Genomic DNA, 13178 nt, shown 5'->3' with positions numbered 1-13178 from the left:
AGTATAAAATCTGCTCAGAACTGTAGAATTTCCCTGCATATAATACTCAAATAATAAAAAAATATCTTTTTATTGAACTCTGGAGGATTTGTGTTGATATCGGGAGTTGGGAGAAACTGTACGATTTCTGGAGTGTCCTGGTCAAATCTGTAAAGATGCATTAACCCACACGAGCCATTATAAAATGCTTTTTCTAGATGCTTTTATTCCAAGTGAAGTCCTATTTTCGTAACTAATGGGGATGTTTTTTCTTCGATAAATGTTTTGATGTGATAATTCAGTACAAAATCATCGATTTGAACAATCAATAAATATAAAAAAATACGTATTTGTTGAAAAATAATAAAAACATAATTTATTTAATTGTTTTTGTTAAATATATGATATTAAATAGAATTTTACAAACATAAAATATAAACATTTACTATCTACAATTATAATATATGTTAATCATATACAGAGTGTCCAAATAAAAAATACTTAGTTTTTAAATACCTCTAAATATATCTTATTTGTTTTTAAATAGCATTTATATTTATAAATATAATTATTTTTTGTGCAATTATTTATTAAAATATACTTTTTTTTTTTTTTTAATAAAATAGTTTAAATCGTATTCTATCATGATTTTTATTTTGTTTTATTCAATTAGTTTACAATTATTTTTGAATCAACTCCTCAACCAAGATCCTCTGCTCCCTCCTTTCATAAATGTAGGAAAAATAAACAATTTTTTTAATATTACTGATTTCTAATCGAATCTCGAATTCAAACAAGTTAAATTTACAAAATTATAAAAACCCTCGACAAACTGCTTTGTTTAAAAAAAAAAAAAATCAAAATTGGTTCGTCCGTTTAGAAGCTACGCTGCCACAGACAGGCATACACAACACACGCATAGCGATCAAACATATAACACCCCTTTTTTTCGTCGGGAAGTTAAAAAATCATAAATGTTAAATCATATTGTTGTCAAAAGCGTCGGTAAATGATTCACAAAAGGTTTTCAATATAGAAATAGAACATAAAATCGTAAATATTGATTTAAATAAATATTAGAGTTACCAAGAATTTTTTCCTTTCCTTTCTTGTATCCTTTTTTATACTCTCCTATTTTGCTTGGCCTTTCAAATATCAAAAGCTGCAGTTGAGATATCAGATTTCATCTCCAACGGACTAATATATTGGCCGGTAGTTATAAATTAAGAGCAAGAGTTATTTTTAATCAAGCTCAAGCTTCAAGATAATCACTTATTACAACTCCTGTCGAAAATCTTTCTTTTCTAATATCATTATACTTTTGGTTATGCTGATATTTCGGTACTTTTCTAACACCTTATGGTCCCTATATATACATAAATTTTAACGAAGGTCATTTTCGACACCTATTAATTACGATTGATGAACATTAAAGTTATTGCTACAAAATAGATAATCATGATATTATTTTCTTGTATTACTAAAGGAGGAGTAGAGGGGAAGAGGTGAGTTGTTTTGGAAGCTAGTTTTTCTTTTTAATATTAATCATAATTTTTAAAATAAATATTTAGCATAAATTAATTATTACCAATTAATTCATTAATAATACTGCGTTACTAATTTTTTTCTACAACTAAATTAATATATATTTTTTTTAAATTGTTAAAATTTTTGCATAAAAATTCTCACAATTCCTAAATAATTGATTTATAAAGTTCCGTAGATGATTTAAAAAGTTAATAATTCTTTGCGTTTATAAATCTTTGAAAATAGGCACAATTACAAAAGTATAAAGATTAAATAATTATCATTTTCATTTCACACCATTTTCCAACAATCACCAAAAATGATTTTTTAAAGTTTGCATAGTTATAATTTCGACATAAATTTGTATGATATAGTATTTCAAACTTTGATTTATTTAATCTGAATTTCTAAAGGTCTCAAACTTTTTCCAGCATTGGAGAATATACGTCAGTATACCAAAATTCCTTCATCACTTAAGGAGGAAGATTATTCGAGATAAAATTTAGGAAGACTACTATCAACAAGAAGTTCTTTAAAGACTTTTTGTTAAACGATGATATTTTACCAAAAATATAATTTCTTCTTCTACTTCAAAAATTATTTGAAGTTTTACTTAAAAAATTATTGAATTTTTAAATTATCTACAGATCTTTCAGACATTCTATATTTCAATAAATAATGAGTATTGAGTATTCCTTAAACCAAGGCGTAAAAAAAAACAAGTTAAGTTTTGTAAGCGTGGGATCGAAATTCGTCTAATTCTGAGATCCAAATAAACGCAAATAAAGTGAAATGAAGAGCTGAAACGAGGATCTTAGTAAAATCTGCTTCCAAAGCTAAAATGTTTTCTCTATGCCATTGGCTGAACTTTAAAATTATTTTAAAATACTTGATGATCATTTTTAATGTAAACAAACGACAGATGTTAGATTGCTCACCAGTAAATTTCTAAGATATCATTTTTGACGAAATAACTGTTATTGTGCCATCTAAATAGTGTATTCTAAATAGTGTAGTGGCTACCTTCAATATTAGTGCTTCGATATCTCAAAAATTAAGATAATTGGCAAAAATTGTTTACTGTGACTTTTAGTCGTATTTATCCGAAAATGAATTGTAAGAATTGTTTTAAGTAAATGCTGCTCGCATGTTTTAAAAACAATAGTTTACGTTGTCATATGTGAAATAAATCGATTTGAACCAATAATAATCAGTCTAAATTCATTCATTTGATTGCTTGTTTACCCGAAATCACAAGAAAATACTTTGGTTAATTTTTTTTGAAAAAATATTAAAATTAATAGCGGCTACTTAAATTACTTATTGCTGCCTTCACAAGAATCCAAAATACATCTTTAAATATAATAAGCAGTGATAAATGTGATGTTGATTGTGATGTTTTATTGTTGGAGAAATAGGATTCTACCACAAGAAATATTTCTTGCAACTGCTTAAATATCTAAACTGTAATCCAGGTTTGAATTAATTTAATCATACGATTCGTGGAGATATTAATTCTTCTGTTCCAGTCTCGACATTATTATTCCGTGATTGTGGTAATGGAGATGCTCGTAAATCACTACCATCTCCACCTGCATTTAAATCATTTTTAATCTGTTGATGTTCTGGTGACTGTCCTTGTTGCTGTTCATCAATTTTTAATTCCAAATCCATTTGTTCTAAGCGATCCGCTTCCGCTAACCATTCATGTATTTCTTGTTGATACATACGTTGTTGTAATACATTTTTAGTACGTGATCGTCGTCCAATAAATGTTGTTGTTTCCTGTTTAAAATTAGATTATAAGTACAAAACCGGATTTAGCTTTTTAATGAGATTATGGTCTATCCAGAATGGCCTCTGAGAAAGTCTCTGTCCAGACTTTCATTTATAATGACTTTACTAACTATGAGACTGACTGAAAAATGTAGATACACGCTGAACTTACCCCGATAATTAAATTTGGACGTATTTTCTCAAATAAATAAAAATCTTGTATAATATTTTGTATATGATCCCATTCAATTTGTACTTGTTCGTGTAACATACGTTCTTCCTCTAATTTACTTGTTTGTCGCTTATATTGGATTCGGAAACGGAATGCTTCCAAAACAGACGCTACAATAATTGTAATAACCACTAGCATACAAATGTAAAACAGCATAAAGAAAATTCGTGACCATGGTGACATAACAATTGCATATGCTGTCATTGTTATAAACCAATTATTAACAACAGCCAACTCAAATAATGTAACCATTGAGGTTATAATATCATCAAAATTATTAAGATAATAATAACCTAACGCTGTTGTACCATTCGAATTGTATTTGTAAAAATCTTCAACAGTTGAATTCCTAAAGAAAGAAAAAACATCAAATTATTGTTTACTTAACAGAAAACTTTTGGTATGGCAGAGACTATAATAGGTGGAATGCACAGCTAAATCGATCATAGCGCTGTTATCTCATAAAATTTTCAATAAATCATGCGTTTTATTTAAAATATAATTAATTTTCAATTGTTTACATGTTATTGGTATATCGTTGAAGATTCTCTTTTTACCAGGGCCCCAAAAAGACAAAAGGCCCCCAAAATCCATTGATAATAATAGCCGAGAATGAAATAGCTACAAATCCATTAAAAAGCGAAAAGGAAGAGATATTATTGGAAGAAAATCTAATCGAAGGGAACAGAGAATCACAAAACCAGGAAGAAAATACAAGGGATGAAAATGCGAACATTTACATCATTATAGAAAACAGTTTTTTTATAAAATGGAAAATCGTTGAATAATTTGGCAGACCCCTAAGTAGAATAGCTCAGAGCCCAGTGGTGGATTTACCAGTAGGTTGAGTAGGCTGTAGCTTCGAAGGTAAAGAAATAGCGGTAAATACTCGTTGGTAAAAACAAAAGTAAACGACCGGACAAGTTTTGACAAGGGGTGCCCGTGGAAAAATGCACTAAGGCGGTAAAATTTGAATAGCCTACTGGCGGCAAATCTGCCACTGCTAGGGCCTCACAAATTCATGACTCCTCCTTACAAGTAAGAGAACTTTTGTGTCTAAATAAAACTGAAGGGCGGTATACAAACAATTTTCGATAAATTTAAGTGGTAATCGTAAAGATTTTTACTTACACGCAACAATTTTTCATATCATAACCAGCAAATAATTCCATACCAATGATAGCAAAGAAATAGTAAACGACTAACATCACCAAAAATACGGAACATAATAATGGGAATAAAATAACCAATGTTCCAAAAACATCACGATAACGTTTTTTCATTTTATATAAGCGTATTAACCGTAATGGACGAAATATGACCACTAAACGTAAATTAGGATTCATACGTATTAATATTACACCATAAATCGCTAATATAGTGACTGTCATATCGTATAAGTTCCATCCAGATTCCATGTACAGTTTTGGACCCATACCCAAAATACGAATTATTGCTTCTATTGTAAATACTGTGCAATAAAAAGCAAAAATTTTCGTTAATTATCGAAATCATTAGATCCGGTTATTCGAATTTTGTTATAAAAGACAAAACTTACATGATAAAAATAGAATGGTATCCCATGATCCACAAAACATGACAGCTGATTCGTTTAAATTATCAGCTGGTTCTGATAAACGTATTAACATTGATAATCCATTTCCAATGATTAATGTATCTGTATTTGAAATAAAAAATTTAATTAATACAACATTAACTTTCACATATCTATCGAAAATGACAACTAACACAGTTAATTGTTTAAATACCCTGAACCTACATACATTGGGTATCAATGTTTGAACTATTTATAATTATTACAGATTTTCCTTTATAATAACTTTAAAATTACTATATATATTTGAAAACATAATTTTTCCTTTTATGATGTCGTTAAAAGGGAAAATTAGAATTTATGAAAACAAGAAAAGAAAAAAAATCGATTAAATGGTAGTGACATCTATTTACTAATTCAAAATCTGTAAGGCAGAAGGCGGATTAAGAAAGTTTGCGCTTGCAGGCAGTTTTAAAAATTTCTGAAGCTGTAAAAAAAGTGTAAATTTCTTGATGGAGATGGAGACCAAAGAACCAACAAACTTCTGGAGCGCATTTAACGGCACATTCACCCACTAGGTTAAACGAATGTGCGGAGTAGTTTATATATTTTGCTAAGAAGGATAGTGCTTTTATTTTGGCCTGTATTCCGTTGCAAATACCTGACATTAGTTAATTAAATTATTTCTTTTGTTTAAAAACTTCCACGTGCACCTCCTTTCCCTTTGTAATCTCCCACCTGTAGGCACGTGCCTACTTTGCCTTACAGACAATCTGCCTCTGACTGCGTGCAATATAATATATTATCTATCAACAAAACAATTAATACTTACATATAATATTCTCAAAATATTTCCAACTAATAATAATATGACATATTTTGCATATCGATCGTATAAATGAATATGGTATATCTTCAAACCATTGTAATTGTGGATTATAATGTATCCATCGTAACGTACACGCATCATACACTTTTATAAATTCATTTAATGTTAATAAACCAGTATTTGATGTATTTAAATATTTAAACATTAATACCGTATCAAATAATGTTTTACGTGGTTCATAATATCGTATTAAACCATAGAATTGTTTAAATCGCATATAATTTGGTGTTTGTTTTGATACTAACATACGGAATGCTAATTGACATGCGTGACGTTTATGTAATAACAGTTTTTTGAATTTTTCACGTTCAATGCGTGTAAATGTTTCATACACAACAGCTAACATCTATAAAAAGAAAGTGTAATTAATTTAAAATAAAGTGTAACACATAAGAAAAGTTATCGATGCAGAAATCTGGTCATTCTTACCATAAAAATGAATTGTCCGATTTACATATGCTTGCAAAATTTTAGCTCAATCAGAAACCAGAAAGTGGTTCAAATTTAACTTTTAAAATTTGATTACAAACAACGGACAAGTTAAAATAAATAAAAGCTTGTAAAAAGGTTTCATTCAAAGAGTAGATCAAATATCTTTTTGGGCAGAGTGCTTACGCTTGCTTACAACTGGCGTAATAGATCCCACAATGAAAAACTTTATACGATTGTAGGTATTATATTATACAGGAGGGTAACGAAATACCACATGTTCATATCTGGTACAAGATAGAGGAAAATTGATATTTGTTTTTTTTATAAAAGAACAAACAACTTTTGTTCGATATTTTTTTTCGTAAATTTAATAAATACGGAGAAAATTGAAAACAATATAGAATCCATAGTTTTAGAAATTATGTATGAAACCTCTTTTAATAAAAATTCTTACCAAATTCATTAAAACATACAAAACAGTTGCAATATATGAAATAAAGAATAGAACATTCCATTTTGAAACGGCATATGATGGCATCATTACATCCGGAAAACTGAAAGAAAAATGTTCAATTAGTTAATTTAAATTATTATTTATTTGTTGGTAATGTAAAGATGTTTCGGGAAAATCACTGCAGCTACATCGGGAAAATGTCTAGGCGGTGAGCAAGCTGAACGACTGGACCTAGCAGGGCAACACGATTATCGCAGAAGTTATCACAGTGGAGAGGGTGAGGAAATGATGTCTCATCTTCTCTGTTACTATCCAGCTCTTGCCATAAGGAGATGGACTCACTTAAGCCAGCCTTTCTTTGACGACCTCTCAGACCTGACCACTCTAACCTAACTTAGTGGAATCGAAATTAAATAATATACTCACTTAGCAGTAGTCATTAACACAAACAAAGAGACAAAACTATCACTTAACGATGCAAAATAAACATTATCATCTTGATTAAACAAATAATAGCCTACTAATGCATAGATGGCGATAAAAAACAGCAGCAAACCAAACATATCAAATATCGGTGGTAACGATTGTAAAATCTAAAACAATTCAATATGTATTATTTATAATCGATCAACTTGTAGCTTATACACTATAATCCCGACTCACAGAGAGAATTACTTCAAAATCAAATACAATGCTTTGAATATAATTTCGTAAAATAAACTACTAAAAAGTAGACTACAGTACAAATTTTAACACTTTAAGCTCAGTAGAAAACAAATTTTCCAGGTGCTACCAAACAAAGGCTAAACATTCTAAAAAATTTCTTCTAATAAACAATGCTTTAGGCTCGTCTTTGCACTAGATCATTTAAAATTTGATGTCATTCTCTCAATGAACGGAATTATATGCAATTCTTACTTGTCGTATAAACCTTCTAACACCCCCACATGCTTTTGTATCGGCTAAAAATATTGGTCGTAATGCTCGCGTCACACGAAAATGTGACGATTGTCGGATTAAAACAGCAATGGCCTCAATTACCATTATTGTTAACGTTAAACCCTGAAAATTTATAACAAAATCATTTATATAATTAACGAATTTAATTTAAAATCAATTGGATGGATTTTAATCAAACGATAATGATTTACGATAACCCATTTCGTATCTATCGAGATGAGGGCATACAAGATTTGCAGAACTATGTGCTCTAAGATTACCAGAAGACAGACTGAACTACCTCCGTTCTTTACTACTGGATGAGTGAATAAAAAGAAAATGGAAAATTGTAACAGGCTGCAGACAAGCAAATGGTTTAAAAACAAATGGTAGTTGTCAACAACCACAGAAACGTAATCTGCTGGTTGGGGTTTTCGGTCACTGCAGACGTAAAAGGCATCTATCTTTCATGGCAGAATATCCTCGTAAAACCAGTTTGGTTATAGTTGGATAAAGACTAATAGGTTCGATAAGTGAAACGCTAAAAGGTAGAGGAAGTTAAAGAGATGTATTCTTCTGGTATTGATTTGGAAAAAGCTTATAAAGGCTTGCTTCTCAGGTTTTGAGCCTCCTCAACAGTAAAATTACTGCATTACTACTACTACTATTTATCGGATAAATTATCTAGTATCTAATATTTTTACTTGCCTTAATCATGGTCCGTTTATGTTTTAAAATTGTTTTCCAACCAATCCATCGTAATTTAAATGATAATTCAATAGCAATAACAATTAATGCTAATAATTCAATGGTGGCATGAACACCCGTTGATAATTTTAATGATGGTACAGCAGGATCTTCACCAAATGCTAACAATAATAAAAATATACTAACTGCTAAATCTAAACCATGATACCATGAATTATGTACTAATAAATATGCTGGTAATGCTTCTGGATGACGTGGATGTGAATCGAATTTTTCATTATTTGCACCTTCCTAGAAATTCGAGGTATACAAATTAAAAACTAACATATAAAAAGGTTGAATATATTTGGAAGCTTGATTTCAAATTTGAATAGTAACTGACCGCCATAGTATCTTATGACACTTGAAGAAAATCAAGTAACATAAAACCAAAGACTTTTATTGAATGGAGAGAAGAACGTATAACTGCAAGACAGATATGGCCGGAATACAATCGAAAGCATTCCGAAGTTATACGTAATTTCAAAGAGGCTCTATATAAGCAATTTACGCTGAAATTTTAAGCTTTCTGGTACATCACAATTTTTGCAGAAGCTGCTAAAATGTTAAAGAAAAAGAGACGGTGACGCATCGTCTCTGTTACTGATGAATCCCGTTGACTTTAAAGCCCTGCTGCTGTTCTGAAGCAATCTACTCAAATAGCTCATTTGGCGGAATTAAGAAGTAAAGGAAGTCGTTATTTTGTCTCCATTTTAGTGCAACAAGAAAGGTTTAATAATTGGAAACAAAATCAGTTGCATATATTCATAACAATAAATAAAATTTAAAATCTGAAGTACAGATTTTTGTTCTATCCGAAAAATAAAATTAATTTTACCTCTAAAAATATAGATGCTTCATGATAATTCATTTCCCAATGATGATCTGATGAACTACTACTTCCAATTCCACTTGATGCTCCACCGCCCCCACCTCCTCCATAATCACCACCTCCTGGACCACCTAACATCCCACCATTTGTAGGACCATCATTATAAAGATCCCGATTTAGACTAGATCGGCTACCAATTTCGTCATTACTTAGCGAGTCCGTGGTACCACTTTGTATCAAAACGTTTGGATCTATAACAAACAATTACGATTATTTAGATTTCCCCCATAACATTTAAGTTGTTAAATAATGAACAGAAACGTGAATTCTTGCTTTGTACACCTTTTGGTAGTAACTAGCAAAACAAAGACGAATTGTCACCAGATGATTATTATCGAAAGGATTGTTTGCGATTTAATCCAGAACGGCGTGAATTGAAGAGTAAAAATTATTTAATCTAAAATTTCCATTACTCATAATATTTTTATTAGATGATCGACTATTTCGACTACAAAACTCCCTTTAGCAAGGAAAAAATTTGTAGAAAGATTGGACCCGCAATTTCAACTTCTTCCAATTTGAGTCATGAAATAATACATAATATATTAGCTAAAGTGAATGGCGAAAACTATTAATTGTGACGTACTTCTCTAAATCAAAAAGCTCGGTACGCTAGTTTTCTGTAAAAATGGTAAAAATACAATTCATGGCCATCTGTTCTGATATACTCAACTATTTTACACTTAATAAAAAAAAAATGGAAAACTGTACATATATTAATCTCCATTTCTACTTCGAGTGTTATGAAAGGGAAGTGAAAGCTCGAAGCAAACAGTGAAAAGTGAACAGACGAATTTAAAAGTTTTCAAGAGGAAGGTGCATGGAAAATAAATAAAATTTAAAATACCTAATATAAGAGTTTTACCTAAATTTTCAAGTCGTATTTGTGGCAATTTGTCTTTCATTTTTTATAAACACTACTAGACACATTAGTTACCGTGCTATTTTCTACATTAAATTTTACATGATAAATATCAATTAATTAAACGTTGATAATTAATTATTCGTAATGAATTTTATCTTATCAATATACCATAGGCGTAACCAAAGAAACTCATAAATTAGTAAACTAGCCACTTAACAATAGTTATTGCTTATCAGTTTGATAAGTCAATCAATATCCATATTTTGTTTATCACTTTGAAAATTTAGAAATATCAAAAAAAAGTCTATAAATATTTTGAACAGAGATGTCTACTTGGTTAACTAGATTGCTACAACTCAAAATTAATGCTTCTTTTTAACTTTATGCTAGGAAGATAAAACCAAATGATAAATTTATGTTTTGGGGTGTCCTTAGCAAATTATCCGATCTAGCAAAGGGGAATTTTCTGAATAATAATTTTCTAAATCGGAATTTGTTGAATAATAAGAAAAATAAACAAGCAAAGTTGTAGAAAATCAATTTTTCTAAACTGTATCAGCAGGTCATTTTTTCTACCGAAAAAAATAGTCCTTTAAAGTCAATTACTGAAATAGTTTTAAATTATCCTCTATTAGTCCCTTCTGTTTTACATCTTCTAATTAAATTTGTGATATTACCGTAGAACAAAAAAATATTGCAAACAATTTCGGAGCTGGAAAAGGCGGTTAAGTTTTAACAAATGTATTTCGAAAATTATTTGGCTTACAGAGACAATTTTTATAATCGAAAACTAGTCCTTTAATAGAGAATTTAGTCTTTATTGGATGCGTAAAACTTGAATTATTAATTCAGCCAACATCATAAACATCTCTGCAAAAAAATCAAACTACCGGATATTAAGGTACGACTCAAGGTTTTTCCCTCCTATTCTCTTCGAAAGCCAAGGTTGGAGCGAAATATTAAAATAAATATCGACGATTGGTAAAAGATTTTGTGTTACACTGACTAATTTCCGGTACTTTTTGACATTTTAAATCAAAATCTAGACTTGTTATCACACATCTATGGTTACATAAATAACTTGTTTTGTAAACTTGTTTTTATCTTTAAAAACAATTGATGAGTAATAAACCTGTTACCCCACTTAGCTCATCTTTAAGTTACACCTATGAGTTAATCTTAAATGTAACTAAAAATAAAAGTTTGTCATATTAGTTTAAATATGAAAATGCATGACGAACATTGAGATAGATATCGATAGATATCAATAATTATTAATAACTCATAGGTAAATAAGTTAAAATAAATGATAATATTAATAATAGCGATAAAAATGGTATTTTTGACATTATTTTTTAGTCATTTAAACTAATTAATAATACATATAATAAATTGTTAATAATAAATATTACTTTTTATTTATTGTTATTAATTTGTTGTCAAAAAAAAATAAAATAAATAATTGACAGGTACGTACTTGGAATATTTGTACCATAAATTTGTGTATTATTAATGTCATTGTTAAATCTTTGATAGCCATCAGCTGTTTCAGCAACACCACGAATCGACGCCATTTAAAACTTAAGAAAAACAAATGAGAATCAGGAGGAGAATGGTGTAGATTGATGACAGATAGTTCCTCCACAACCATATGACCACCACGGTTTAGTTCCTCACTAACAATTCACTCTGCATTCCTATTTCATTAATAATTTCCTCAATTCAATTTTTTAATAATTCCTTTCAAGGTTCTTCCTTCCCTTTTATTTATTTTAAAAACACATTCACCCAATTTCAATATTAAAATTAATTTTTAAAAAAAAGATTGATAGTTTTAATTTTAAAATACACTTGTTTAACTCTGATACCGGTGCGGTGGAATGTTTTTACTCATTACCACTGAACATTAAACACCAAAAATAAAATATCTAGTTAAAACTAGAAACAACTCCTTTTATTTATTTTAAAAAATACAGCATCATTCGTTTTCTCTGTATCTAAAAATTTCTATACAATCTGTGGAAAATTTAATTATATTGAATTTATTGAACAAAAAAAAAAAGAGATTAATTAGTTCAAGTAGATTAAGTGAACAATTAAAATGTGTTTCTAATTCATTTGAATTTTAATTTAATTATTACGAGTTTATGTTGTAAAATTTTTATTTTTATTACAGTACAAGTATGGCCATCTATGAGTTATTTATCAAAATACTATAATGAAATCTGTTAGGCTTTTGTTTTAAAGATTTCAGAGACATCTGAAATTTAAAATCGAATGTTTCAATTTTGCAATAATTATGAGAAATTCCATATAAATTCTATCAACTGTTTGTAACAATAAACAAAAATATTTTTTTTTAGCATTTCTTCTATTCCATCCCATTTAGCATTCCAGAATAATCTGATATATATTATAATCGTGCAAGTTTGGATGGATGGAACTACCGAAGGGATTTGGATGAAATGACGGCTTTACGATTGTTTAGTGCATTAAATCGTGAAAGAACCGTGACTAGGTGTAAAGAATCAAGTTATTTTTGCTCAAATGCCAGAAACAATAAATTATTTAAGACAGAATTCTGATCTGTGCATATTTTTAACCCAGACCCTTAAGAATACATTCTTAAACGGACTTTCCAAAATCGAATTATTTTCGGAGATACAGCGGATTTTTTGGTTTCGAAGTTTGAATTGATCGCTCTGTACTGCGACCTTCTGCTGCTTCAAAAGAAGACAAAACAGCTCGGTTAGCAGAAATAATTTTGCAAGACATTGAATATGAAGCAGAAAAAGGCCCAATATATTGATCTGAATTTGATTGACCTCTAAATTAAAACGCGTTTTTCTTTAAACTACATTTTTGTAAAAAGATGACGCACGTTTTCTATT

The 13178-nt window shown here is 29.5% G+C and overlaps 1 protein-coding gene across 3 annotated transcripts; it reads right to left on the bottom strand.

Annotated features, from left to right (window-relative positions):
* Positions 1-2144: 2144 nt before the first annotated feature.
* On the bottom strand, positions 2145-12031 carry LOC123300575 (two pore calcium channel protein 1-like). 3 transcript variants are annotated; one of them, XM_044883164.1, is made up of 11 exons: positions 11765-12031; positions 9369-9613; positions 8492-8782; positions 7763-7906; positions 7271-7437; positions 6845-6944; positions 5902-6304; positions 5073-5192; positions 4646-4985; positions 3455-3863; positions 2145-3291 (listed from the first exon to the last, which is right to left on the bottom strand). In XM_044883164.1, the coding sequence occupies exons 1-11, from the start codon at positions 11859-11861 to the stop codon at positions 2998-3000; spliced, it is 2610 nt and encodes an 869-aa protein (XP_044739099.1). In that variant the 5' UTR covers positions 11862-12031; the 3' UTR covers positions 2145-2997. The 3 variants fall into 3 exon arrangements, with proteins under 3 accessions (XP_044739099.1, XP_044739101.1, XP_044739100.1); XM_044883166.1 differs by lacking the exon at positions 11765-12031 and adding an exon at positions 10288-10410; XM_044883165.1 differs by lacking the exon at positions 11765-12031 and adding an exon at positions 10270-10404.
* Between the last annotated feature and the right edge of the window lie 1147 nt (positions 12032-13178).

Source organism: Chrysoperla carnea, chromosome 5, assembly GCF_905475395.1.
Source record: "Chrysoperla carnea chromosome 5, inChrCarn1.1, whole genome shotgun sequence".
Taxonomy (NCBI): domain Eukaryota; kingdom Metazoa; phylum Arthropoda; class Insecta; order Neuroptera; family Chrysopidae; genus Chrysoperla; species Chrysoperla carnea.
The sequence above is the reverse complement of the archived record's forward strand: the minus strand, read 5'-3'. Positions and strand labels throughout refer to the sequence as shown.